This window comes from Epithele typhae (genome assembly GCF_022376455.1).
Source record: "Epithele typhae strain CBS 203.58 chromosome Unknown BXZ73scaffold_9, whole genome shotgun sequence".
NCBI lineage: Eukaryota > Fungi > Basidiomycota > Agaricomycetes > Polyporales > Epitheliaceae > Epithele > Epithele typhae.
The window spans coordinates 375,399-402,427 of record NW_025954200.1 but is presented as its reverse complement, the minus strand read 5'-3'; the positions used below and the strand labels follow the sequence as shown (position 1 = coordinate 402,427).

The window sequence follows — 27,029 nt, the reverse complement described above, 5'->3', positions numbered from 1 at the left end:
TGATCGCATGGAGTGCCGTCGGCGCTCTGGCACCACTTCCTTGAAGTGTAGCCAACGCCGACCTAGTACATACTACGGTCTAGTCGTCGTGCGACCCTTTGATAGAAGGGCTGCCTAGGGGAGACTACGTGCGACCCAGGATCGACAGAGCGCCACGCAACGGACCCCTAACAGGGTACGTTTTATACACTGACCTCCCTTGCACCTGTAGCTCGGATACACACATCGTCACAGAGCGATCGAGCAGTGTGGTCATACGTCATGCGGTTAGTGGATACTCAATTAACGTAGCTACAGTACAGCTAAACCTGTGCCAACACAGCGTACAAAGCGAGTACAAGCTAACAAGGATCAGATATCGTACACATCTCCTGAACGAATCAAGCTAGACAGCGCAACACTACAGCAGCACTTTTAAGTAGCTGAACATAAATGAGTAGACAAACACATAGAGTTGGAGACATCAACATAATGCCTTGCTAATACGCACCACCGGGAGCGAAGACCGCCCCATCTCCCCCGACGCACGGGTTTGGCCTTCATTGACCACCAGTCTCGTTCAGTACCGATCACTGTACCCGTACCCAGAGGGCGAGCTCCCGAGACTGCCCATCCGCCCGTACCGCCCGTAGTCGTCGGCTCCGTAGCGCTGACTCTCCTCCCACCGCCGCCTGTCGCGTTCGTGCCGCTCGCGGTCCGCGCGCTCCCAGTCTCGCGCCTCGAGCTCCCGTTCGTACTCTGCCTCGCGCTCGCGATCGAGTTCGCGCCGGCTGGAGCCCGAGTACGAGTGCTGCGGGTGGTGGTGGTGGTGTCCGTGGCTGCTTGCGGTCGAGTGGCGGCGGGAACGGTGGCCTTGCTGGATGACCACCGTCGAGCCGGGGGGAACGGTCCCGCCTGACGAATAGGGTGCTCCTGGGATGCCGCCGTAGGGGGCCGAGCCAGCGTACCCTCCGACAGGCATTCCGTTGTAGGTGTACCCCGCGCTAGGGACCACACCGGGGGCGCCGTAGGGTCCAGGGGAAGCACGTCCATCGAGCGGAGAAGCGTACCCGTAAGAGCCAGGAACCCCCGGGACGTACGAGGGCGTCGTTCCAGCCATGGGAACGGAGTTCTGTCCATATCCGAGAGGCATGGACCCCATATGCGGCGAGCCTCCAACGCGGACTACCGTGGGCGATGTGAAAGAGTTACGACGAGAACGTCTACCGTGATGGCGGTAAGGGTCATCGTAGGCATAGGCCTCGTTGAGCGACGAGTATGAGTTGGATCGGGCGAGTCCACCCATGGATGTGAAAAGCTGCAAGGTGGGGGGTGACATCAGTCTCCAGGAATATACAACGGCCGTATGGACGAGGGAACGCAGGACAGATGAAAGGAATTTGACGTACACGATCCGCGAGCATTGTAGCCGCTGCGGCTGCCGTCTCACAAGCTTGGTCAAGTCCGTAGTGATCCATGTGACGCGAGGCAAACTGCCACAGACGCTGCGCTGGAGAAGCAAGGGAAACACGTAAATCCAGAAGAGATCTGGCGTCACGAAGGCTGAGTACGTACTTTCCGCAACTGCCATGCCCGTCAAAGCCTCCCGTTGCCTTTCCCGATCTGCACTGAGCGGCTCGTAAAGGAAACTGTTGTGCTTCATGGTCCGGTAAGCTTCATACGCCGCCGCCGCACCGACATCAGCTGGGAGACAGGTCTGGAGTGAGACCTGTAGTGGAGAAGGCATCACGTTGAGCTTATGAAGACGAAAGGAGTGCAGAGATGAGGTAAACTCACCTGGCCGCTGTAGATCTTGTTGTGCCAGTGCCGACAGTCTTGGCGAGAGACACCTACGCCCATAAAGTCGCGTACACGACCCATGATCGTGTCGAAGAAGCCCCTGGATGAAGCGATCAGCGATCGAATGCGATGCTAGGAGGTGGATCGACTTACGGCTCTGGGTTCGACGCATAGGCATTGTAGTAGTCATACCCTCGCCCTGAAGACAACACGTTTGCTGTGTGCGCCTGAAGAGACACAAGAAGGGTACTCACATGAAGGCTGCGGTTGAAATGCAGGGACGGGAGGGGCACCGAATTGGAACTACAGACCATCTCAACATGAGCGCGACGCAGCGGCAGAGTGAAGAGACCGACTTGAGAAGTTCCCCAACCGGGGTGCTGTGTTTGATAATAGTTATAGGCCATGCGCGGGTAGGAGCGAGGTGGAGGTGAACGCGGGGGGAACAGGGCCAGGATTTGAAGGGTAGGCGAGGAGATGGTGGGAGGATTGTGGTTGGTGGCGCACGAACGCGTCCGGAAGTTGGGTGTGCGCGGCAACAGGGCAGGCATCAGCTGCTCCATCCATCTCCCATCTTATAGCTACCCGTGACGTCACGCCCCTTCGTTTGTATTCCTTGCGATCTTCGACGGCCACAAAGGACGGCGAGGACGCTGGCGCGACGCACAAAGGCAGAGGGGATCCACGCTCGTAGCGCGCGTCCGGGCAGACATCGGCGAAAAGGGCTAGACCGCAGACACAGATGGGGACCGCGCAGTGCGGATGCCAGTGAGAAAGAAAGCACGCATGTGCGGGCACGAGGCGAGGAACAAGGTTGCGGAGACGTCGACGTGGCGGAAAGAAGGCGGGGGCAAGAGTCACTAGTCAAGGGGGGAAGTTACGGTAACGGTTCCCAGATAAGATTAGATCCTTCGTATCAGGCGCGTCGCTCTACGTCGCGCATCCGACTCCTTACATTGGCTTTCGCTCTGGCATCACTTCGCTCTCTCTATGACTTGTTCTAATGTCTGGTCTGTTCTTACGGCTTTGCTTCGCTTACACTTTCTGATTCTCATTCAGACTATGCCGTCTTCGCACTCCCGGATTTCGACCCCAACGACTATGCCAATGCCGTCCTCGCCGGAGAGCCATACCCTCCACAAGGAGCCAAGACTAAACCAGCCAAGAGCAGCGGACTAGCTCCTGCCAGCGAGGATGTATCTGTAGCGATATCAAAACTCACATATAATTTGGAGGACGTAGAGAAACAGCTGAAGAATGTAGTAAGTCTCCACCCTTACAATCTCTGTGACAATCCAAGAGCATCAGGGCTGCCGGAGGAAGCAACGTGGTCTTGTGCTCCCACTTCCTATTTCGTGCTTCTCGCATGCATGATGCAGATCCCTCGGGGCCTCGGCTGCAGGCCTGAGATAGGTGGTGGGAGCACGGTCGCGCTTGCCGAAGGGTGGACGCGCTTCATTGCGCTCTTTGTGGACTGTGCGGTTCAATGTATGATACGAAACACAGGAGGTTGCATGTTCTGTAGTCTCGCAGGAAATATCGCCTCGAGTTTCTCAGGTCACAGGATGCTGTCATAATGAACTGCGTACTCACAATGCAGATGTTTAAGATCACACCTGCCGCAGAGCGTGTACGAGTCGTTTGGACATATGACCTTCTGCTATCACGATCAATACTTGGCCCCGAAGGGCTTCGAGCAGTCCGTACGCGCTATACGCGCTCATGACGGCTCACAATAGTATTCGCCGCACACTTGCTGACGGCAACCAGGTCACGACGCATCACGAAGATTTGCTTGTCCAAGCTGCCGGTGTATCAGATTTGGAGGGCTCCCTGGGGTCTGTCCGCTCTGGTTTGAACGAGCTCGATACTTCCCTAGACAAGTAAGCCTGCTCTTCGTTGTACTCGTCTCCGAATCCTTCACCACAGAGCCTTGTTCGGATGAGTCCCTAACGACCCCAGCCCGCCCACTCGCACACCCACGCCACCTGTGGCGGGTTGTGCAGAGCATAATTGGGAAGGGAACAGATAGCGATCGAATGGAGTACATTCGCAAGCTTCGTCGTTGTACTGTGCGCCGCGTTCGGAATGTCCAGGTGACTAACGCGAATGTGTCTTGTACAGGCTACGTCTCAAGATACGGATCCCTTATCTATCTCTGCAGAAACATGTTTCCAAACTCGAGCGCATCCAGCAAGCGTCGGACATTCTACGAAGGACGGCGCGTTTCGTCATCCTCACTCGCCGGCTTGAGCTCCAGCTCACAGAGATGAGTAAGAGCGAAGTTGCTGAGTCCACCGCCGCCGGGTCCAAGTCGAAGCCTCAATCCACCAGAACGCCCACAAGCGCAAGTCGACCCGACACCCCTCTGGAGAACGAAGATGATGGCCAGCGCGCCATCGCGAAGGCTGCGCTCACTATTGCAGAGCTGAGTTAGTGCCCGTTCTTCTGCATATACTTATATGCTGCGGTATCCTGACATTGCTTATTGCATTGCAGCCGCGCTCCTTGACGCACAAACAGAAAATTTCCGCTCCACGAGCGACGGCACAATGGAAGCAGATCAGACCAGTGGTGACAGAATCCCTCTAAGTTCTATCAAGGCTGTTGCCTCGCATCTGCCTTTTGTTGACGCCGCACGAGCCCGGGTTACGTCGGACATGGAGGCGATGGTCTTTACTGGTCTTGCCACCCTAGTACGTCCTTCCATCTCCGAATACCTCAGCGCCTCGTTCACGATTTCGATCCGATGTCCATCAGAACCAAGCGATGCTCGCTAGTTCCCTGCAGACGGCACACAATCTGCACGTCCTACCGGAGCTCGTCCAGAACCTGGTCAGCGATCTGTCAGAGGCGGTGGAAGGCCGCATCCGGTCAGCTTTCGATCTGTCACGCATATCGAAGGACATCATGGCTAAAGGTCTGTGTACATTCCTCCCACGTCGAGGCCGCACACATTGACAACGTGCGTTCGTTTGACTAGAACCTACCTCCATCGGTCAAGGTCTTTTGTACAAGTCGCGCGTGCGAACAGAACCCACGAATGTCACTGCACCTCAGTGGACCGCCGCTCTATGGGGAAGCTTGGAAAGCCTGATCGAAGAGATGGCAGACTGCTGTATCAAGGTTTACACGCTAGAGAAGGTTCTTAAGGTCAAGCGCGACCCCGTCACCGATGTGGTGTTCATGGACGAGGCAATGAAGGTTGGTCGAGGGTGCTCTGCAAACAACTCGTTGCTGACATGACCACCAGGTACTGGAAAACAAGCCGAGCACTACGTTTTGGGCCTCTCTTGGGAGGTCCTTGGAAAGGCATGCGAAGGAAGCCGCGAAGAGTAAGACTTCACGTTGCATGTGCTCCAGTCGTGCTAATCGGGGTATACAGACTCCGCGTTTCTGCAGCAAACGCTGAGCACCAGCTATCCTCGACTACTACGCCTATTCCACTCATTCTTCACAAAGATTGCTGTGCACACAGACACTGTTTACTCTCAGACTCAACAAAGGTGTGACCATCGCTGCGCTAACGTGAGTTTCGCCCGTACTCAAATCCCTACAGCACCGAGACCGTTCTCGTTCTTCGCGCACTCTCAAACTTTGAGTCATTGTACCTCTCTCGCTCGTCGAACCGCCTCAACGAAGCTGTCGGCCAAGCTTTCTCCGGCGGATCACGGTCTCCCCCGGGCATGTCAGAAGGCGTCAACATCGCTCGTGCCATCGCGAACGAACTCGACTCTGCGAAATTCGACCCTCTCCTCGTTCAATCCGTGGCCCGGTATGCGACTACGAGTCTGGAGCTGCTGCTCAAACGGCTTGATGGAATGGTGAGCATCATCTACGCTGCATGGAACTTCGCTCTAACAGCTATTCAGATTGCAAGAGAACGTGCTGCCACCAGTCTCGTCGGTCCGGTGGCAACGGCGCAACAAGTGCTCAACGGGCAGCTAGCGACATGCACATACCACTGCTGGGCCCGCCTGGACAAGCTCCGCGAGGAGTACCCCGAGAAGGTCGTGGTGATTCTGGAGCCTGCGATCTCCGTACGTCTTTTTCGCCTTATTTCCATACCGTTGCACTCACTTCTGGTCCCCGCGTTCAGAAACTCCGTGCCACCTTCGACCGCGTCGCCGACCCCCTCCTCGCCGCGATCCGCCGGGAACTCGCGGCCATAACCGCGAAGCTGCACCGGATGGACTTTGGCGGGGCGGACGCCCCTGGCGGTGGCGGGGCCAGTCCCTACATGAAGGACCTCGTCGAGAAACTCGGCTTTGTCAAACACAACGTCCTCGCCCTCTACGCCGTCCCGCAAGCGGCCCAGCAGTGGGCACCTGCACTGGCGCGCTTCGCGATCCAGACCTTCGTCCTTCATGCGTCCATCGCGAAACCTTTAGGGGAGGCTGGAAAGCTGCAGCTCACGACGGACATGACCGAGCTCGAGTTCGCCCTGAGCGCGTTCCTCACCGACGGCGGCAAGCCAGGCGGAGGGGGCGGCGCACGACGCGGCGCGGAGTGGGACGTCGTCGCAGACGACTACAGAGCGTTGCGCGCGATGAGGCGAGTCCACAGCCATCCGTGCTCTCTCCTTCCTTGGTCTCGAGCCGTCGCTGACGAACTGCACAGGCAGCTCCTCTTCCTTGATAACGCCTCCCTCGCGTCACCTCGAGCGACCGCGGGACTGCCCGCTCTGCTCGTCCTCCACCACATCCTCGTCCGCTCCCCGATCACGCTCCCGCACGCGCTGCACGGATGGGCCGAGGCCGAGTACGTGCGTTGGGTGGAGGAGCACTCTGCGGAGGAGGCGTGGACGCTCGTCGAGGGCGACCTCGCGCACTGGGAGAGCATGACGACCGCCGAGGGCGGCGACCCGGCCGTCGCGGCCGAGTACGTCCAACTCGCGCGGACGGTGCTCGCGAATGCGCAGGGTGGCAAAAAGTAGCGGGCGGTAGATACCGGCTTGGGTTCAGAATCACACTGGAACGGATATGAAGCACGGAAGCACGAGCTGAGCATAGGATTCACTACACGGGAGAGACAGCAACGTTTAACCAAAAGAAGTGGGATACTTTTGCATGTGGGACATTCAATTTCCGACGCCGCACCCACCTAGCCAGGGGGCAGGAGGCTCGCGTCCACCGCCCCGCCCTCCTCCACCGCATCCGCCTCCTCCGTGTTCTTGAACGGCGTGCGCGGCATCACCATCAACCCTGCAGCACACACGCACCACATCGTCAGCCGCCCATCCTCGCGAACGCAAAGAAATGTAAAAGCGAGACGCACCGGTCCGCGCCGACTCGAGCACACCGAACGGCTTGAGGAGCGAGAGGAACGCCTCGACCCGCTTCGTCTTCCCGCACATCTCCACGATCACGCTGTGCTCGCTCACGTCCACGATCCGGCCGCCGAACTGCGCGCTGAGCACCTGGATCGCCTGCAGGTGGTCGCTCTTGAGGCGCAGCGCCTCGCTGGGGGTCAGCGGCGTCGGCGCCGCCGCCGCCGCGGGGGCCGGGGTGATAGGGGCCGGGGCGGCGGAGTCTGGGTCGGCGGAGTGCTCGAATTGCTGCGCGAGCGCGGTCTCGAGCTCGAGCTTCGAGTGCGGCGGGGGCGGCGCGGAGGCGGAGAGCGCGGCGTCGCGGCGGGGCTCGTGTGTGGGCCCGCCAAGGAGCTGGTCGTCGAGGTACTCGGGGCCGAGGATGGAGACCTTGGCGAGGAGGAGCTCGCGCTCGATGCAGTGGGTGTCGGTGTAGTCGAGCACGGCCCAGACGGGGACCTGAAGGTGGATTTGGGAGGTCAGGATACCTGGCGTGATTACGCAGGAAATGAAGATAGATGGAGAACAGCGCTACGCAAAACTCAAGAAGGAATCCGTCTCAAGAAAACATAGGTTATATGGGCAGGAACGGGGATGGTAGCAGAAACTGCATGTAATGAAGAACGCGCCCCGACGTCCCTCCAAGGAAGAAAGGAGAACGCGATAAAAACGTAACCAGCACTCACCAAATCCTCCAGCTGCCTCCGGGCCTGCTCGACCACGCCGTCCTGGCCACGGAGCACCAGGCACATGCGCGAAAGGTCCCGGATCTCGGTGCGACACACGACGAGCGAGTCGATGTTGAACCCGCGGCCGGCGAGGATGCCGGACACGCGCGAGAGCACCCCCGGCTCGTTCTGCACGAGGCAGTTGAGGACGTGTCTGTGTCGCGCACATGTCGTCAGCGTCCACCGAATCGAAAACCCCCCAACAGGTGGCGGCAAGACCAACGACGGGAGAACGCGCCCCCTCTTCTCCCCCCCTCTCCCGCGGCCCCACGCTGAACGACCCCACTGGCAAACCAGAAACTCACTTCTTGAACGGCTGCAGGCTCGGCGGCGGCGTGTTGTACAGGATGTTCGTCACCGCCTCCTCCGCCGTGCGCGAGCGCGGGAGGTCCATCGCCGGCAGCGGCGGCGGGCGGTGCCGCAGCGCCCGCTTGTAGTCCAGCGCGGACGTCGAGTCGTCGATCGGCCGCGGCGGGCGCGGCGGGGGCGCGCTCGAGCCCTCGCCCGCGCCCTGCTCGTCGGCGCGTCGGAGCGTCGTCGAGAACGCGCGGACGAGGGGGGCGCGGGTGTAGGTGCGGGGGGCGAGGGCGAGGGCGAGGGCGAGGCGGCTGCGCGCGGTGGCGGCGGCGAGGGGCGTCATCGTGTGGGGCGTGCTCGCAGGACCCGTCCTATGTGGTGATGACTCGGATGGGGACGAGAGAGCGAGAACGCGGGGACGGGGGCTGTAGAAAAAGGGCGAACCCCGCACCGTCGACGAGTCACGACTCAGAATTCCAGGCCACGTGCCGTGCTTCAGTGCGCAAATCTCAGATCGCGCGGGTTGCTTGCACGCGCGCCGTTAATGTGGACCACAGCGACGGCAAATAGACGGCAGCAGCGCGGGACCTACGGCAGACGATTATGAGATTTGGGTGGTTCAGAGGTCATTCCGGGGGATGGTCGGCATATACAGCCCACGGGCAGGGCCGCACCCCGCCCGCGGCTCGATCGATGTGCATTGGTATGCGTGCAGTAAGCTACTTGTACTTGTATACTCGAACGCCGTAATCCTATCGTACAGAGGCGCGGTGTCGCGCCCCGTGCAGTGCGAACTAACTATCTTATGTCGTGGATACAGTAAGTCCGTCCTTAGAAATAAAGTCGCGAGGCGACCAAGGAAGGAGGAGAGTGCGACGGGAGAGCGTGGGTGTGTGGATGATGTAGGTCGGGTTTCGAGCATGACGCTCGGGGCATTGTCCAGGGGTGTATAACTGTAGGGGATGAGGGGTAATGGTGGCGAAGGGTAACAGAGGCAGGTGTGATGATGGGGTAAGCGCGGTCCGACTCGATGTCCGTGTGGCATTGCAACTCGGAGAAATGAACCCTGTGGAAATAGCGTATAGGTAACCCGGAGATGGTGGAGAGGTGGACAGCATCGGAACGTGGCAGAGGGGCAGCGGAGTGGTAAAGATACAGATGCGTGAAGGCAAGACGAGGCGGGCTGGTGTAGAGGCCCAAGTCGGAAGCAAGCTAAAAGCGGAGGACAAGGTACGGGATTCTGAGACAGGGAGGCCATGTCAGAGTGGAAACGCATGGAGCACACTCATGTCCGAGATATGCTGCGCAGTCGCCCCGCGCGCGGGATCGCGCTCGTGAAACCGTTTGCGATAGTTGCCGCCGCCGAGGTCGCTGGAGACGTCCGCGGTGTGCTGGCTGTCAGCGCAGAGGGCGGCACGTGCGCCTCGATCGCCTCCTGGAGTTTGCGGATCCAAGTCGACGCCATTGAGGCGCTGCCCGCGATGTAACAATGTGATTTAATCGGCTGCAGGTGGGATGGGAGAGGTGCAAGAATCGCATCAGTCAAACTGCCGCGTGGACCATACGACATGGCTGCGTCTAGGCCTGGCTTGAGAAACACACGCACCGTGATGATGACAAACTCGCGCTCGCCCTTTGGCTCGATAGTCGTGATCAGCGACCGCAGATCTTTCTCTTTCCCTGATGCAGACTTCACCAGCAACTCCGCCCGGACTTGCACGGACCGGCCGGGTTTATGCTTGACGCAGAGAACGCGGGTGTTAGTGAGAACCAGCTCGCGCGGCTTCGAGTGCTGGTGCTTCTTCGGCGTAACCGCCATCGCAAGAAGACGGCTCGCGCGTCGTTTCGGTCCGCCCGGCTCGACCATTGTGTTGAAGACGATGTGCTCTCCAGGTTGCATAAGAGAGTTACTGCCGAAGAAGCTGGTCAGCACAATTGAAAAGCCCCGTAACGTCCTTTTGACGTACAGCTCGGGGTCGAGGGAACCTTTCCCTTGGATGGGAGTCTGCGCACGTGGTCGCCCACGAGCTGCTTCGTCCATCGCAGCGCCAAGCTTCTCAACCGGGCTACCCTCTGAAGAGCTGGAAACCGAACCTGTCGAATGGGATCCGGGACCGTTTGCTCGAGGAACGTCGATGGGTTGTGATCGCTCGATGCCTGGGACGCCGAGCATATCTGCGACTGTGTCTCGCTTCTCATCTTCCGACACCGAAGGCTGTGACTGAGCGGGTGAGACGAAGCGAACGCCGTCGGTGAAGCTTCCTGTTTCCTCCTCCACGTTTGCTAGTGGTAGAGGAGACAGGGTCCGCACTTCGCCATAGGGACCGATAAGAGGGATTTGAGCATGACCGTTTGTTTGCGGCGGCATTGGAGGAAAATAGTCGCCGGCCTCCCCATTGGAGCTAAGTGCATCTTCATCGTCCTCGTCCTCGTCGTCGATAGCGTTCTCGGCGTCGATTTGATCCCAAGCCAATCGAATGCTGACGTTCGATGAACTGGGAGCCTCCTTCTTGATGAGACCAGGTTCGATAAGGGGTGCTGAGTCGGTCCACAGAGTCTTCCAGTTGATGGACTCGAAGAACGGATGGCTGCGTAATGCTTGCATGTCGTATGGACTGCCAGGAGGACCAGCCCCTAGACGCTGATCGGGATCGCGAACCTACAATAGGCGATTAGACAACACGTATCGCCACGAGACGCGGAAACGCACCAAGAGCTTTTGAACTAGATCCTGAGCCTGCTCGTCAAAACCTTCCGGGAAAGAGTATTCAAGCTGCTTGATCTTCTGCCAATCGACGAGGCCGCGAAAGACGAATCGACCTGCGATCATCTGGTATATAATGCACCCCAGAGCCCAAAAGTCCGAACTACCACGGCAATCCACAGGGTCGATCATACGTCAAGTGAAACACAGATTGATCACATACCTCTTGCTGCTCTCATTGTGTTCCAAGAGTTCGGGTGACACGTACTGTGCCGTCCCAACAAAAGTCTTGGTGGGCTCTCCTACAGCATCGGGTTAGTGGTGGGGACTGCTGGGACACATCGGTACGGACCTCCAGAATCTGTGAACTTGCCCGTGCCGAAGTCGGTAATCTTTATCCGAAGAGCGTCGTCAAGAAGGATGTTCTCGGGTTTGAGGTCCCTGCGAAGCGTGAAAATTTTGTATGAGCGGACCTCGACCCGGAGGACGGAAGCGGGGACGACGACGGAATCGGAACGAAGCTCACCGATGAATGACCCCTTTAGAGTGCATATAGCCCAATGCGTCGACGATCTGCGCTGCGTAATAACGGGAACAGTTGATGGAGAGGGATCCGAGACGGGCTATACGGGACTGGAGTTCGCCGTTGCGCGCGAGGTCTAGGACGAAGACTGGCGCATACAGTCAGTTCAACCTGTCGTTCAGAGCGCCGCGAGCACCGCAATGACAACTCACAGAGACTCCATTCGTCCTGAAACGTCCAGTGTAGCCGCACAATCCCAGGGTGTCCAGATCCAAGGCGAACTAACGTGTTCTTCTCCGCCAGAGCGGTTTGCTCCTTCTGGTTGCGCTTCAAATGGGCTTTGTCTATCCTCTTTATGGCGTACTCCTGGCCGGTGGCCAGTTGAGAGCAGAGAAAGACCTTTGCAGAAGATGAGACACGTAGGCAGACGTCCGTCAGAGGCGGGACTCGCCGTAGAGTAGGATCCCTGGCCCAGCTCCTCCTTGAAGTCGAAATCATCCACAGTCATGCGGCCATTGACGGAGCTGTTTCTCGACTTGGACTGGGGGCGAGAGGCGGGAGGCCTCAAAGGAGAAGGGTCTTCATCCGGGATAGTGAGCTCCCTGGTGAGATACGCGGGTGGGCGCGAGCCACGAGGAGTTGTAGGGCTTTGGGGGCTCCTGGAGCGGAGGTTGGTCCTCGGAGCAGAGAAGTTACGGAGTGGGCGCGGACGCGAAGGGGTGTGGACGGTGAGATCCGGAGTGGAAGAGTTGGAGGAGGAGGAGGAAATGACAGAGGCGTTGCGGCTGAGCTCCGCAAGGGTGGTGGGACGGGGGGTGTCTGGGGAGGGCGGCGTTGCCTGGAGCTTGAGCATCCCAGGCGGGCGGCGGGTGAAAGGGCAGGAATGGCGGGCGGCGGGGAGGTGGAGGGAGGAGGGAAGATATTAGTGGAGGAGGGCGCTGCAATAACTTAAGCCTCGTCGAGCTTACCGGAGTCTAGGCCCGGGGCCCTGGAAGCGCAAGTTGTTTACCCCTCATGTTCCCACGATTAGTCCCGCGGCATTGCTCGCTTGCCCCGAGGCTCGCTTGCCTGGGTGAGTGCTTGCCGGGCCACGCCCAACCACGCCCCGCTGATGTGCCCTGCCCGCGGCCCCACGCTCCCCCTCGCGCTCTCACTCAACCAACGCTCGCCTCCCGCCCGTGCGGAGCCTCCATGCGGTTCGTATCGCCCTCCGCCGGATCTTGGAACGCCCGCAGCGAGTGTGGCTTCGCGCGCACTCGTCCAACCGCTATCCCACCTTCGCGCATCCAACATCAGACGCGCCGCTCAATCTCCCGTGAGCAGATACCCGCCACTCGCGCGACATATGCGACCCTGGGCGCGGCTTCTCCACGTCCGCGCCCTGTTTCGAGCCCCCAGAGCGACTTGAAGCTTCAGGACCTCGGACCTCAGCGCTCAGCGAGCTCCGGGGCCGCCACCCCCACAGGCCGAGGCCTACGCGCGGTGCCGCGTGCGGTCCGTACTAACGGCGACGAGACGGCGGCGGCGGCCTGCGCCGTCCCGGATTGGGCCAGCCTCCGCGGGGGAATCGGGATATCGCGCGACTCGTCGCAGCCTCGCCCGCTGGCCACCGCGCGCGACCAGTTTCCGCAGCGCGGGCTTCTCCCGGATCTCGTACGTGCGGGGTCGATGACGTCCCCCCCGCCCTTTCCGCCACTTTCCCACCGCCCGCGGCGGCCGGACACGTTTCATTCTGCGCATGAGCTGCAGAGGTCAGAAACAGGTCGGGAATCTCCCGATGGCCTCCCGTTCTCGAATACCGTTGTTGGCATCCTGCCGTCTCCACGTTAACGCCCAGACAGCAGGGTCTTGGCCACAACGGGCACACCCTGTTGCGCCGTTCCCGCCACGAGCTCGATCTTTCCCGTGGGCGAGCGTGCGCCGCGGCCCCGGCTGCGAGCTGCCATCGAGACGAATGTTGTCGGGGAAGATGGCGTCGAATTGAGGACCGGGGATTGAGAGCGGGATACTCGGCTGCATGCCTACGCTCGGCGAATTTGCGTTCAAATAGCCTTCGGCCGGACACGTCGAGCAGTGCCAGTGCGGGGCCCCGCACCGCGTCACTCTTCTCCAACAGCGCTGCTCCGTGATCCCAGATGCATCGTCACCGGCGTGGGGTAGGCACCTGTGGTATGACAACGATCACGCCGCCCGCGGGCGCAGGCTCTCCGACCAACTGCTCCGAGTCGTCGGAGGGAGCAGCGACCTCGATCCTTGAAGCCTTGTCAGGTAACGGTACCTCAAGCGCTAACTCATGTATAACGACATTCGTCATCGGCCGAACGGGAATATTGTACAAAAAGGTATCAAACAAACTCATCGAGCGTATCTAATCATCCAAGTAGGTATACACATGAAGCCACTGCAGGGGGCGGAAATGTCTACGAGACAGAGACTGAGCAGAGGAGATTAGTCCTTCGCCGTAGCGTTGGCATCCCCGCCACCTATATCCGGCGCGTCTTTCTTGTCCGTGCGCGACGGTTCACTCGGCTCCTCGTCCTTCTTCCCTTCCTTCTTCTCGTCGTCTACAGGTGGGATGTCTATGGTGTTCGAGCGCTTCACGCCGAACACCTTTCCCACCAGGCCCTTCGTCTTCGAGCCTGTATTTGACAGCGAGGCAGGAAGCAGTAGAGGAGAGGCAGGCATAGTCTGTACGCCGCGAGGGACGTCGATCATGGCAGGAGTTGACACTGTGGCCGTGATATCGGGGCGCATGGCAGGAGAGGCTCCCTCGCGGCCGCGGCGACGTGCGAGCAAGCGCATGGGGAGATGCGGGGCGGCATTGCCTTGGCCTTCGCGGTCGAACTCGTCGTAGATCTCCTCGCCGATGAGTTCCTCGACGACATCCTCGAGGGTGATAATACCGAGGGGCATGATGTATGGGTCCATGCTCTGAACGAACTGTAGGGGCATTTCGTCAGTGTCATTGCCGATGCATAGACTGGAATGAGCCACGAGACGTACGTCGTTCGCCTCTTCCATTCCGAGCACGGCGTCATCGGGCAGGCTCTGCTCACGTCCGACGCTCATGGCCTTCGCGATCGAGCTCTGGACGACGGTCTGGCGCTCCTTCTCCTTCTTCGTGTCGCCTTTCTCGACGTCCTCGCTGTGCTCGTCCTTGGACCCGCGCTTTTTCTTGTCCTTCCGTCCCCAACGCCGTTTCTTCTTCCCATCGGGGCGGTCCCCGCGCAACGTCGCGTCGCGATCGCGGTCGCTCGTACCACCGCTCGTGTGCGTCTCGGTATCCGAGTCATCCGAGGAGGCAGAGTCCGAGCTGTCGCCACCCATGCCGACGCGGTCCTTGAGGCGCTGCGTGAGACCCTTCTTGACCTCCTTCTGAACGCTCTTGGCCTTATCGACCGAAAAGCGCGAGACAATCGCCATGTGGCTGCGACCCTCTTGGAACTTGTCGAGCACGCTGAGGATGGGCTCGTTGGAAGGTACACAGGGTATGGCGTTGAGCGTGATGGACTTGACCGGGGTTGCTTCCTTGGGGTCGAGGAGGAGAAGCTGCTTCACCAGTAGTACACCAATGATCTTCTTAACCTTCTGCACACGGTCCGGCAGAGGCGAGTCGTCCGCGGCAGCTGGAGGGATGCCCTGCGCTTTCAAAACCACTGGAACCTCGACCTCCTCGTAAACAGGAACGCGAGAGTGGCCGGTTTCGCCAATGCGCTTCAAGGTGTCGAAGTCGAGCTTGGCGTCGATGCTGAGCATGAAGACCTTGTCTAGAGAGGTCATCGCTTGACGAACGACCTTCTCTTGCAGATCCAAGGTGGCCCCAATGATGGTGACAGTGTCCGACTGCAGGTCTCCACCAAGGTGGCCGGTGGTGGAGTGCAGCGCGATAAGCTCCTTCAATTCTATGGCAGTGTGAGCCGGGCCCAGGCCGCGGAGAGCTGGTGAGCTTACCTCCACGACGATACATGATACCGTGGTGAGGACCCAATGTAAGTTCCATGAACTTGGCGACGGGCCATGAAACGATACCCTGTACACTTTGGTTAGCAAAGGTCTGCATTGGAGGCGAAGAATTTTACACTTACGAGTGTGTATAGGAGGACGCGTACTAGAGGTGCCGCCGTGGCACCGATTGCCAAACCGTAGCGCGTGCAAAGAGACTGGGGAATGATCTCCGAGAAGCTGGGATTGCACGAAGTTAGTAGTGTTGACAATACAGCAAGCACGGTGCGCTGGATATTGGAACAAGGAACGGGATTCGCCGTAACTGTAGTACCTGCACTTCACTGCACCAACTCCTCCAACGAACGGTACCCCCACCGTGACAAAACTTGTGGGAGAACGCACGTCATTGCGGGCACGTATACAGCCAGCCACTGCGCGACCTGCGGGTCCACGATCCAGAAAAAGAAGGGATTCTGAAGATGCTCAGCCCAACGATGCATACATGTTGGTAATGCACAGCAGAGGGCAGATAAAAACGCGCCAGGCCCATTCGCCGACAATCTCGCAAGGCAGAAATGCTCACCATGCATAGAATGGCGGTGTGACAGACCGTATGCATTATGAGAATCTCTTCCAGAGTTGGTGCAGGAGGGAGACTAGAACGATAGTCAAGAAGCACTCACATGACAATCAAAACGGTGCTAATAGCCACACTCGTTATGCCGCTACCCAAAACGTCCTCTGAAATGACGGGGAGGGTTTCGTTGACGACCATATTGGCGATGAGCAGGGTGATGAGGAGAAGGTGACCATTCTTGCGAATCGGCAGGATCTTCTCCGCATACCTCTTCTGCTTACTGAGGAGGAAGCTCACTGTAAGCCCACCAGAAGAGACGAATGGGAGTGGCAGAACTCACGGGGTACCGCTGATGGCCAAGACGTGGAGCTGGGTCTCGTCCAAGCTCATGTACCCGAGGGTCAGGCCGGCGAACAGTCCCGAGAGCAAGACGAGCACGGGAATGAGGGTGATAAACACGGCGGACTCAACGGAGCTCAGGCCGCCAACTTCTATGCGCTTGGCGAAGGAGTGGTACCCATCGCGGCCACCGTTGGGGGTCGACGTTGAGCCCGTGAGCTTGCGCAGGCCATGGGCGGCGAGGGCGTAGAGGGAGTAAGTTAATCGTGGATAGCGATGTGAGGCATAATTGAGGGGAGTGGGGACCATTCAAGTAGAGCAGGTAGGAGCTCGGGGTGGGCAAACCAAGAGACTTGGGGGGTGTGGGGGCGACTCGGCGAGCGGCGCGGTGGCAACTGGACGGTGGGTTGGGTTTAAGCCTGGGACAGGCGCCGTGGATGTCTTGGCAATTACGCACTCCGCAGCACCGCAATCCCCTTCTTCGGAGTCTTCTCCTCCCGCTCGTACTTTCGCAGCCTGTGCGCACGGCTTCTGGTTTGCATTTCGACTCGGGCAGCACCCCCGAGGATCAACGACGTCATAGGAAGGGGTGTGTGGTCGCCTCGTGGACCCGGCACGGACAAAGAATCTCCCAGCCGCAGCGAGTCCGCCTTCCGCGCTTGACTGCCTCGAGGATATATTCGGACTCCCTTCGACTTTGCACCGCGGGCCTCGGACCCATCCGCACCCTGCTCCGTCACTTGCAACCCTAGCCGCCCCCGGTTGCGGATACTACTCTGGCCTCTCAGAATACCATCAACGCTTCGCTCAGGCTATCGCGTTCTATCCATCTGCACATACTCTTCGATACGTGGATGTGCTTGTTGGCTAATTTGGGTACAGCATCCGCTAGTCCAGACAACCAACGCATCGAAGTCCCACATAAGATCAGAATCAGGAAAGTGCAGGAAGTTGCAACATTACATTAAGTAGGCTCCTAGAATGAATAACACATCCAACATGTGCGTGTAGGGTACTAGATAAAGGTGGAACGACACGACCTCGGATTGTCGGCTCGAGACCCGCTCGCCCCCGTAAATACTGCACCGCAACGAAAGCGTCCTTACTGACCCAGTATTCCTGTAAACCCCGCCGACTTCGCGCCGACCAACACTCCGCAGTGGCAGCCCTGGAGTTGGTCTCCACTGCGCACTGTTTCCACCATACGCCGCCTGTGCTTACATCCCGCCCCAGGGGATGAGGAGGTCCGGCACCCTGCCCGACGGCACCTGACTGTATTGGCTCGGGAAGCCGACGTCAACATGAGACTGACCCAGTCGCGCCGTACTCCGAGCAGAGACGGAGTGCCACCACACGGGGTCGCTCCCCGCGCGGACGTGCGCCTGAGGGGGATCGGTGTATTGGAGTTGAGGAGAAGGGGGGCCCTGAGAGTATGCCGGCGGTGGATCAAAAGACGTAGGAAGCGGGGGATTGGACAGACTCTGGTGGGCAGTGGATGGGCCGTTGAGGTGAATGTACGGAGCGAGAGATCGTGGCGAAACGGCTCTGGACCTTGGCGGGCGCATGGTTGCCGAGGTATATGCGCTGCGTCCGGAGAGAAGAGAGGAAGGGCTATAGGCGGTGGTTGTGCGCGGGGGAGTGTGTGCACTGGAGCCTTGACCGGAAGGTAGCTGCACCCCCGGCTGGAGTTGAAAAGGTGCCGGAATCTCCGAGGTCATGAGGGCCGAGTCTGGCACTAAGGGGCGCCCATATACCAAGCCCTGGCGGAACGGGTTGTGCGTCGCAACACGGCCGACGGAGGTCCGTTCACTCTCCGCAGTAGCGTTGGCCTTCCACGCCGAGTAAACCGTCTCGGGTGTGCCGTTTCGAAACAGAGGATCTCTGAATGGATTCGACGGTAGCAACTGAGGGGGCCATATCGTCTGTTGGGTGGGTTGTCCAGAGCGGAGGCTTGTTACGGGTGTCTCCGAATTCTGCCTGTCTCCTTCATGAGCTGACCGCGCGAGGCGCCCGGGAGATCGCGGTGATATCGGGAAACCGTACGAGCTCGCTACCGTCGACGCCGAGAACTCCGATGCAACGAACGCTCGTTTCGGGATCGTGCGTGGAGGAGCGGGGATAGATGGTAAAGTCGATGGGAGGGACACAATCGAGCCAGGCAGACGGGGATCCTTGGAGAGAATTTGATTTGGGGAGTCGAAAGGAGTGACGGAAAGGCTGCGATGGAATGACGGCTTGTTGCTGTTAGAGCTTAGAATAAGGATTGGCTGGGCCTGTGGAGCCTTCGAAGACAAGACACAGAGATGGAAAATGTATCCAAATACTGACCATTGGAGTGAACACTTGACAGAGCATAAGAAGGGTATGAGGACGTACAAATACCGTTGATTCCCCAAACAATGACCAAAGAGGCGAGCTCGACAGTTCTGCAGGTCGACGATGTGTCTAGAATTCATTCGAAAGTAAGCGTCGGTGTCAGAGGCCGCAGCACCAATAGATGGAGGGCGTACTAAATATATCGCACGAGATCCGTTTCCCGGAGATGGTGAAGGAAACGGCGGTGCCTGCTTATCTTGTGTAAGTGTCCTACTCGTATGGGAGGAGGGGTTTGCGAAGACTCGCCGATATGGAGGGCTAGTAGAAACAACATATGAAGAAGCTCCATCCCTACACGAAGTTTCACGACGATCCTTCAGGCGATCAGTTGGCATCATATTGAATACTTATACATACGTTATGTAACTCACATGAAGTATGTTGAGACAGCTGTGAGTCCGTTCGCGCCAATTGTGGCCACAATGGTTGAACCTGGTTCGAGGCAGAACTTTGTGAGCGGGGAGGAGGTTTGGAAACTCAAGAGTCGGGTCGACCTACGTTGGAGCACAGTGAGGTGTGGCCAGTCATTCGAAATATACAATGACAGAACGGCGGCCCATAGCAAACTTATGAGCGCAATGAACACTAGAGTTAATATCAGTTGTGCATTCATCCAGGAGGCATCATATCTGAAACTCACCAAACACAAGTCTCCTCGCCTCCCTTTGCAAATCCATCTCGAGCACAAAACGAAAGTAAACAGTGAGATAAAAAGGAAAGTGAAGTAGGGCCCTCCAGGAAGGGCAGAAAGGAGTGGAAGGGGGGATGGACAGTTTTGCATCTCCATGCAAGCTTTTCATGGGTCACCACGGGCGGCAACTGTCTGTCACTCTGCACCTGGCGGGCGGCGACAGAGAAAGACGGTTGCTACTTCCCACCGCCTGGCGTTCGCCTCGAGGTGCAGTGTCAAAGGTGTACTTATAGAGCTGTATGATGTGTGGTTGGTTCGACGCGTTGGGCGCGGCGTATCTCGTGGCCTGAATGACGACACGACGTTGCCGCAGTCTGCGCACCGGCTTAGGACGCTCCGACATGCGGCGGACACGGGATGTCATATTCTGAACGGCCCGTGCGTGATGGTTCGGAGGAAGAGCTGACTTCAGCGCTTCCTCCCCATACGCTCCAATCCATATCGGACGCTAATCCCCGTGTGAACGCGCGGTGTCCCAAGAGTGGCAAGAAAAAACAGCTTTTCAGCTGGGTCGTACAATCCCGACCCAATGAGGGGGTGTGCCAGTGCCACGTTCTGTATGAAAGAGTCGATGAGTAGATGATACAAATTGGTGGGTACATAACACTTCGAATTACTGCAGCGTCTCGTCTAACACTCCCTACGCCTCGTTTGCCGCCTTGTCAGCGTTTTCGACGCCCCTTGTCGCCGCCAACACCGCCTTCAACCCGGAGGCTGTGATGTCCTGGTCAATCGCAACGCCCCACGCCGTGAATTTGGGCTTGCCGCCCGGGCCTTCATAGGCCACCTCGACGTACGACGCGGCCTTGACGTCCGAGCCTTCACCAATCGAGTGCTCGACGTACTCCTTGATTGACACCCGCCCATCGAGACCACGGTTCACCGCCTCGACCGCCGCAGAAAGAGGGCCGGTTCCCTCGCCCTCAAGCGCGACGGCCTTGCCGTTGATGATGAACTCGCCCGAGAGCTTCGCGCGGCCCGAGTCGACACTGGCCACGTTGAAGCGCTTGACGGCGAAGCGGCCCTCGCCCTCAGTCTCGTCGTAGCCGTACGTCTCGCGGAAGAGGGCGACGAGCGCGTCGTAGCCGATCGCGTCGCCCGTCTTGCGCGCCGCGCGCTGCACGACCTCGTAGAAGGACGCCTGGAGCCGCCGAGGAAGCTCGAGCCGCAGGGAGAGGAGGATCGCGGAGGCGATGTCCGCCTGGCCCGAGGACGCGGAGAAGCCGAGGTTGAGCTTGAGCTCGGGCAGGACACGGTCCCCTATCGCGCGGTTGACGGCGGAGAGGACGGCGCGGAGGCCTGACGAGGCGATGTCAGCGTCCACGCCGACGCCCCAGTAGGACTCGGTTGAGCGGCGCGTGTCCTTGATGTCTGCGCCCTGTGGGACGAGCTCGACGTAGGATGCTGCTTTGGCGTTTTGATCCTTGCCAATCGTGTGTTCTGAGTACTCGCGTACAGAAAGGTCGATGTTGAGATGGGTCTTTAGGGCATCGAGGAAGGCGGATAGGGGACCGTTGCCGTCGCCACGGATGACGCGCAGCGAGCCGTCAACGGAGATGGTGCCATCCAGTTGTCGCCGCTCGTCCGCAGCCTCGCCGTCGACAGTTTGTTCTGAAGTGACTTTGAATGACCTCAGGACTAGACGACCTTCGTAGGCGGAACCACCGAAACGGTAGGTATTGCGGAACGCAGTAGTAATGTCCTCGACAGTCATCTCGCGAGCCTCGCGGTCCGCGATTTCCTGGATGACAGAGTAGAACGAGATTTGCATTTTGCGCGGCATGTCCAAACCCAAATGTTGCTGTACGAGGTATGCGATACCACCCTTGCCGGACTGAGCGTTGACTCGGATGACAGCCTCATAGTTGCATCCGAGATCGGCAGGGTCGACAGGGAGGTAAGGCATGTCCCATATTTGTAGCTCGCCCTTCGCAGCAGCAGCTTCGTGACGAATGCGTTGGGCCTCGAAACCTTTTTTGATGGCGTCCTGGTGAGAGCCCGAAAACGCGGTGAAGACAAGCTCGCCCCCATATGGGTGGCGGGGGTGCACGGGAAGGTCGTTGCAAGCAGTGACGACGTCGATGATAGCTTGGATATCGCTGAGGTCAACTTGAGGGTGGACGCCTTGGGTGAAGAAGTTCAAGGCAAGGGTGACCAAGTCAACGTTCCCAGTGCGTTCCCCATTTCCGAACAAGCAGCCTTCAATTCGGTCCGCGCCCGCCATCATCCCCAGTTCAGCAGCGGCGACGCTGGTTCCTATAATGCGCCTCAGATTCATCCACTTTCACTGGTGTGACGTGGGCGTACCTCGGTCATTGTGCGGGTGAAGGCTGATGAAGATCTTTTCGCGTTCAGAGATATGGCGACAGAAGTACTCGACCTGGGTGGGAAATGAGCGGAGAACAGTTCAACAGAGGGGAGCCTCGTACCAGATCAGCATAGTGGTTCGGAGGACCAATCTCCACTGTAGCAGGAAGGTTGAAAATGATCCTGTCGTCATGTGCGGGACCAGCTCTTCCCCATGCTTTTTTCACGGCCTCACACACCTCCAGAGCGAATGCCGGCTCTGTTTGCGAAAACGTTTCTGGACTGTACTCGTACCGGAAAATCGTTCCTGTCTTCGCGGTGCATTCATCCGTGAGTTTCCTGACGATCTCCGTGTGCTTCACTGCGAGCTTGACGGTTTCCTCCTGCGAGTTCTTGAATACGACCTCGCGGAAGAGGCAGCAAGTAGCATTGTACATGTGGATAATTGCGCGCTTTGAGCCTGCGACGGCGTCCACTGTACGTTTAATCAGGTCTTCCCTTGCAGGGGTAAGAACCTGAGCCCAAGTTCAGTCAGCATTGGTAGAGCGTTCGAAAGGGTATGGCACGAGTGTGGAAACTGCTTCATAGGAAGAACGATGTGCAAAAAGTCGCCAAAAACCAATAACCGGAGCGCAACGCAATCCCGATTGTTCTGGAGCGAAACGCAGTGGTCGTTCATGCGATGCGGCATCTCTCTGCTTTCTCGCCCTCCTTCCGAATGGCACTTCACTCGAGCACAACATAACAGAGCACTTACCTGCAGCCAGACATCATCAGGCACCTTCCCTTGCTCGATGAGCATCCGTACGAAGTTGAAGTCGGTGTCACTCGCGGCCGGATACGCAACTTCAATCTCCTTGTACCCACACTTGACGAGGGCGTCGAAGAACACCATCTTCTGTGCGATAGTCATGGGGTTTGCGAGGGCTTGGTTACCATCGCGGAGGTCGGTAGACAGCCATATAGGTGGAATCCGGTTGACCTTTGAGGGCCACTGGCGATCAGGGAAGTCGAGCGGAGTGTACGGCTTGTACTTGATGGAGGGGTCCGCGCTGCGGGGATGGCGCGGGGAACTCAGCCACTTCGAGATGGCATCTGAACAGCAGAGGCTTACAGCATGGGCATAGTTGGAGAAGATGGGGGGACAGAAAGGATTAAAAGGAGACTACGGCCGTTCAGGCGGCATAGGAAGGAAGGTGCAAGAAGGAGTCAGACGGTAAAAACTTCAAAAGTGCAGAGGAGTCACAGACCCAGGAGGGAGATCGAATAAGCGCCTGACGGGTATGTGTAGATTATCTTTTGATCTAATTAAGCACCGCTATTACAAGACACCTAAGCCTAGAGCTCGAGTTTGATCGCAAGATTCGACACTGTCATTGTCATTTGCTTTACCAGGAGGTCTGATATATTCTTCTCTCCTGGTCGTGCCCTTTGAATCTGAGCGCTGAGCCTTGAGAGGATACTTGACAAAATGTGGGAGAGATTAGATCGTGTGACTTATTTCACGTGCTGTGACTGATCGCGTAGTGTCTCAATTGTGCTTCAGCCTGCAGCTGTACCTGGTACCTGTATACTTGACGCGTCTGACTTCAGAACATTCTCTTCTACCTGAACCACCATTGGCGCCACGGCAGACGTTCTGTATCCGAAGTTCTATCACCAAACAAACGCCGCTAAGATTGACTTTCTCGTGTCACGGCCGGTATCTTTGACCACCACCCCGATTGGTGCTCAGTGAAGTATCAGTCTGACATATCACTGCCTACAAAGCAGCTGACATGCATTTCTTCGGCGATAGAGTAGCCTGAAAAGGTCAGTATCCCATTTTTTGTGGAGATAGAGGTAAATCCTAATCTTTAACGTTCAGCGATGGCGGAATATGAGCTGAGATTCTCCGTGACACCCGCCGCCGATACGGGTTCCTTCAAGCTGCTTGAGCTCCCAGCAGAGCTCAGCAGACTCGTTGAATCTTCTGTAAATGCAACAGCCCTGCCGAAGTCAGTTGTTATCAGCTATCTGGTGACACTTATTGATCGCTTTCTAGATTCACGATCAAGGGTGCCTCTGACGGGGACGCCGTTTTGTGTACCGCAGACAAGACGTACACTGTACGGTCTGTCGTGCTGTCGAACTCCGTCCTAATAGTCACACCGGATCATGCACCAGCAGATGACGAGGACGACGAGCCTGTCCAGGAGGTGTTTATTCGGGACCAGCTCAACGAAGTCATTGAACTCATACCCAGCGTACCTAAGCTATCCAAGCTGGGACCGCTCCTCCGTGGGATGGAATACGATGAAGGCCATGAGGATGAGGATATGGTAGAGGATGATGATCATGATGAAGGGAGCAGCAAAGTTTGTGCCGCTCAACTCCTTTGAACTCGGAGCGCAACTCACAGATTTGCAGAAAAAGCCTGCAAAATTCACATATCATGATGCAAGAGCGACAATCCAGGCCAGTGACGCAGAACTAGACAAGGGTCTGCGTGATCGCCGCGTGCTCATTCTAAAGGGTACGCTTCCTATGCTCGGCCTACGTGCTCCGGTTAGATGTTCCTAACCCTCCTGTCACAGGCGAGCTACGCCCCATCGCTCCATCGCACCTCGCCACCATCCTCGAGCTCCTGCTGACACTCCTCGTATCTCTATCTCTCTCTGATGCCTCCGCACCTGCGGAACCTTTGATATACGCCCTTGAACACGAGCACGACATCCGTCGGGACGTCGCACGGCAAGTCATGGCCTGGTTCGGGCGTTTTAGCGGAGAGGGTCCAGCTCAACTATGGGCGATGGACGACATTGCGGTCATCAGGGAAGTGGGCCTGGGAATTCTGAGGGCGTACAGGGTACGTAAGTGGAGAGAATGAAGCATCGAGACCATGACTTACGCCAGCGACCGTGCTCACAGGACGAGCCTACGCCAGAGGGCGCGTTGTTAGAGCAGTGGCGACGTGCAGTCGGCGACAAGTTCGAAGCGACGGTAGCTCTGAATCTCCTATCGGTGCGCACGTCGAAGGGATTTTGCGGGTGTCTGATCCCATCTCTGACACTCTTCATGTAGGGCAACTTCCTCACATCGATGGATACGCTCGCCACCCCGCCTATGCCGCAGGTCACGTATTACTCCGCCTCGGCACTCCCGATCGAGCCCGGTGCACGCTTTGCGGAGCTATTTGTCGCGCGGGCGCGATGGCGCGCCTCCGATATTGCACCGTTCCTCGCGGACATCGCAGTCGACTCGAAGGAGCGCGACAAGCTGCTGCTCAAGCATGCCCGCGCAGTGACGGACAAAGACGGGGTGTGGTATACTGCACGAGCCAAGTACGGGGGTTGATACAATGGAACTTCGCAAACGCAGGTTGACACAGGATGTGTTGCGTGTGGAGGGTATTATGATTGGAGGTATCTCTGGATATACAGTGTCTGGAAGCCACAAGGTCCAACGGAGAGATATGTGAGTGAGATACGGCGGGAAGAAGCGAAAAAACCGGAACGGGTACAGCGAAGATACAATAAGCGCAAACGATACATTATTTTTTTCTCGGTTTCCTGCGAATGCTAGGACCCTCGTCGACGTCCATGTCATCTGCGTCGTTTCGCGACGGGGCCTTGCGCTTTTTGCCTTTTCCTTTGCTCTTCACATCGGGTCTCCGCTCCGCGACGGAGTCGATGTAAATCCACATCTCTTTGAATACCTCGTGCTTCGAGCGAATGTCTTGATACTTCTTACGAACTGACTGACGCATATCGAGGATGGCGTCTGCTCGCTCTAAATACGGCCGGTCGCGCATGAGATATAGCAAGACACCTGTGCATCTGGTTAGACTTGCGCACAGCCGGTGACCGAAGACGTACCAATGAAGACAAACTCCACCGGGGCTACGCGTTTTGTGATCTCCGTGAAGCCGTGGTTGAGCGAAGGCGTGTCACCAATGTACCACATAGATTTGAGCGTATCACTGATTGCTGATTTGAAGGACTCGTGCGGTACGGAGTTGCCCGTCAACCACTTCTCGATGTTACCCGACGTCGGCTGGCCCTGTTCGGGAAGCTGATGGCAGCAGTAGAGGAGGCCGGCGATGAGTTGAAAGTCTTGTCCACGTTTGATGGTGACGTTGATCTTGGCCGGAAGACCGTCCTCACAGACAACATACATCTGGACCAGTTCATCGATGAGCTCGGACCATGGGGAAGAAAGAGCTTGCAGCTTTTCTGGATGGCTGTGAGGGAAGACCCGTTTGGACAAGGAGAGATTGAGCTTACCAGCGGCCCTGAGAGGTACACCCATTTGTACTCGCTGAAAAATATCGCGTTCCTGGCCTGAGGGAAGGCCGTGATATTCCACTGCGACAATGAGCACTACGATCAGCATCCACAAACTTAACAACTTACCGCAAGTGATGGTCTTGGCACAAAAGTCGTCCTTCCAATTCTTTGGGACTTCTGTGCGTGCCTTCTTCATGGTGTGGGCAGTGGTATACCACCAGCTCTGGCCAGTGCGCCAATGCTTATCTTGGAGTTGAATTAAAACAAAGCAGACGCTGCCTTCTACGAAGGAGGACTTACAAGGAATCTGCGAGTCCTGCTGGTCAGCATCTCCAAGCCTCAATGACGACGGAAGTTGTTTTGTGATGCCTCAAATGGTCAACATCTCCAAGCTTGCTTGGGAGACGTCAAGCAGAAGAGAGAGACGGGGAGAAGTGTCGAGGAGGAAGAGAACGTACCTGGCCATCAATGAACTTCTGGATGGATGTGAGCCGCTGCTTTCCATCCACACAACATCGTACTTCTTCGCCCTCTTCGTTGTTGTAGACGGCAAATACCACCGGTGGAACGTAAAAATTCCTCCAAAGGGAGTCCACCAGCTTCACCTGCTTCGGCTCCGGCCACACAACCTCTGTAGGCGAGTCAGAAAACGCAGGACAGACCGCTATAAGTCGTGTACCTCGCTGGTAGGGTGGGTTGAGATCAATCAGACCCTCATGTATCATAGCTAAAATAAGGCTGAGGACATAAAGCCAAGGGATGAGGGAGCGAGGAGACTTACTATGTAGTTGTCTCGTGGTATAGAACTTGGCCTGCGGAGCGTCGAGACATTGGCCGAGGTCAAAGCCGCCCTCCTCCTCCTCGTAAACGATCTCGTCAAATTCCTCGTCAGATTTATCTTCCATCCGGAAACCGTGCGTCGAGGTGGTCAGAAGAGGTGGGAAGGGATGGAGGCCAACATAGGATGCATTCGACAAGGGGTTCGAGTGGAACGCGTTCTCAACAGCACGCGAGGCGTGTCTCCGCGTGCTTTCTCCCACGGCGCGTGCAGCAGCTCTGGCGTCAGCATCTCCGCCTCAGCGGCCCCTTCTCCCTCAACCGACAACCCCGAGTCTCCGACGGATCTATCAGCGCCTTTGAAGCCGGTTGTGCTCCCTCCACGGCCTTCTCTCCTACTAACATCCTCC

General features: G+C 57.7%; 8 protein-coding genes across 8 annotated transcripts; 2 read left to right on the top strand and 6 right to left on the bottom strand.

Annotated features, from left to right (window-relative positions):
* Positions 1–559: 559 nt before the first annotated feature.
* Positions 560–2,186, bottom strand: BXZ73DRAFT_88701 (uncharacterized protein; the record flags this gene model as incomplete). Its single annotated transcript, XM_048025048.1, has 7 exons — positions 560–1,297; positions 1,389–1,489; positions 1,555–1,696; positions 1,777–1,879; positions 1,933–1,978; positions 2,034–2,082; positions 2,136–2,186. The coding sequence occupies 7 exons, from the start codon at positions 2,184–2,186 to the stop codon at positions 560–562; spliced, it is 1,230 nt and encodes a 409-aa protein (XP_047880470.1).
* A 596-nt stretch (positions 2,187–2,782) lies between these two features.
* Positions 2,783–6,715, top strand: BXZ73DRAFT_98890 (uncharacterized protein; the record flags this gene model as incomplete). Its single annotated transcript, XM_048027827.1, has 14 exons — positions 2,783–2,789; positions 2,839–3,041; positions 3,405–3,482; positions 3,550–3,662; positions 3,904–4,211; positions 4,279–4,475; positions 4,540–4,699; positions 4,763–4,983; positions 5,033–5,114; positions 5,165–5,285; positions 5,339–5,603; positions 5,652–5,819; positions 5,879–6,351; positions 6,400–6,715. The coding sequence occupies 14 exons, from the start codon at positions 2,783–2,785 to the stop codon at positions 6,713–6,715; spliced, it is 2,712 nt and encodes a 903-aa protein (XP_047880469.1).
* A 167-nt stretch (positions 6,716–6,882) lies between these two features.
* BXZ73DRAFT_98889 (acetolactate synthase) lies at positions 6,883–8,455 on the bottom strand (the record flags this gene model as incomplete). Its single annotated transcript, XM_048027826.1, has 4 exons — positions 6,883–6,983; positions 7,057–7,546; positions 7,774–7,969; positions 8,121–8,455. The coding sequence occupies 4 exons, from the start codon at positions 8,453–8,455 to the stop codon at positions 6,883–6,885; spliced, it is 1,122 nt and encodes a 373-aa protein (XP_047880468.1).
* A 942-nt stretch (positions 8,456–9,397) lies between these two features.
* BXZ73DRAFT_75552 (kinase-like protein) lies at positions 9,398–12,192 on the bottom strand (the record flags this gene model as incomplete). The annotated part of the gene is made up of 8 exons (XM_048022229.1): positions 9,398–9,616; positions 9,719–10,771; positions 10,823–10,979; positions 11,040–11,118; positions 11,169–11,257; positions 11,343–11,487; positions 11,552–11,738; positions 11,842–12,192. 8 exons carry the CDS (start codon positions 12,190–12,192, stop codon positions 9,398–9,400), a joined length of 2,280 nt encoding a protein of 759 aa, XP_047880467.1.
* Positions 12,193–13,787: 1,595 nt separating this feature from the next.
* On the bottom strand, positions 13,788–16,509 carry BXZ73DRAFT_42641 (uncharacterized protein; the record flags this gene model as incomplete). The annotated part of the gene is made up of 6 exons (XM_048018995.1): positions 13,788–14,279; positions 14,343–15,241; positions 15,291–15,369; positions 15,425–15,521; positions 15,968–16,141; positions 16,202–16,509. 6 exons carry the CDS (start codon positions 16,507–16,509, stop codon positions 13,788–13,790), a joined length of 2,049 nt encoding a protein of 682 aa, XP_047880466.1.
* A 3,398-nt stretch (positions 16,510–19,907) lies between these two features.
* On the bottom strand, positions 19,908–22,699 carry BXZ73DRAFT_88695 (2-isopropylmalate synthase; the record flags this gene model as incomplete). The annotated part of the gene is made up of 5 exons (XM_048025047.1): positions 19,908–21,523; positions 21,575–21,647; positions 21,697–22,089; positions 22,332–22,626; positions 22,689–22,699. The coding sequence occupies 5 exons, from the start codon at positions 22,697–22,699 to the stop codon at positions 19,908–19,910; spliced, it is 2,388 nt and encodes a 795-aa protein (XP_047880465.1).
* Positions 22,700–23,443: 744 nt separating this feature from the next.
* Positions 23,444–24,910, top strand: BXZ73DRAFT_88694 (sister chromatid cohesion protein Dcc1; the record flags this gene model as incomplete). Its single annotated transcript, XM_048025046.1, has 6 exons — positions 23,444–23,571; positions 23,619–23,931; positions 23,984–24,089; positions 24,151–24,422; positions 24,485–24,577; positions 24,638–24,910. 6 exons carry the CDS (start codon positions 23,444–23,446, stop codon positions 24,908–24,910), a joined length of 1,185 nt encoding a protein of 394 aa, XP_047880464.1.
* A 196-nt stretch (positions 24,911–25,106) lies between these two features.
* Positions 25,107–26,747, bottom strand: BXZ73DRAFT_42719 (uncharacterized protein; the record flags this gene model as incomplete). The annotated part of the gene is made up of 7 exons (XM_048019011.1): positions 25,107–25,384; positions 25,432–25,788; positions 25,840–25,920; positions 25,969–26,088; positions 26,297–26,473; positions 26,522–26,569; positions 26,624–26,747. The coding sequence occupies 7 exons, from the start codon at positions 26,745–26,747 to the stop codon at positions 25,107–25,109; spliced, it is 1,185 nt and encodes a 394-aa protein (XP_047880463.1).
* Between the last annotated feature and the right edge of the window lie 282 nt (positions 26,748–27,029).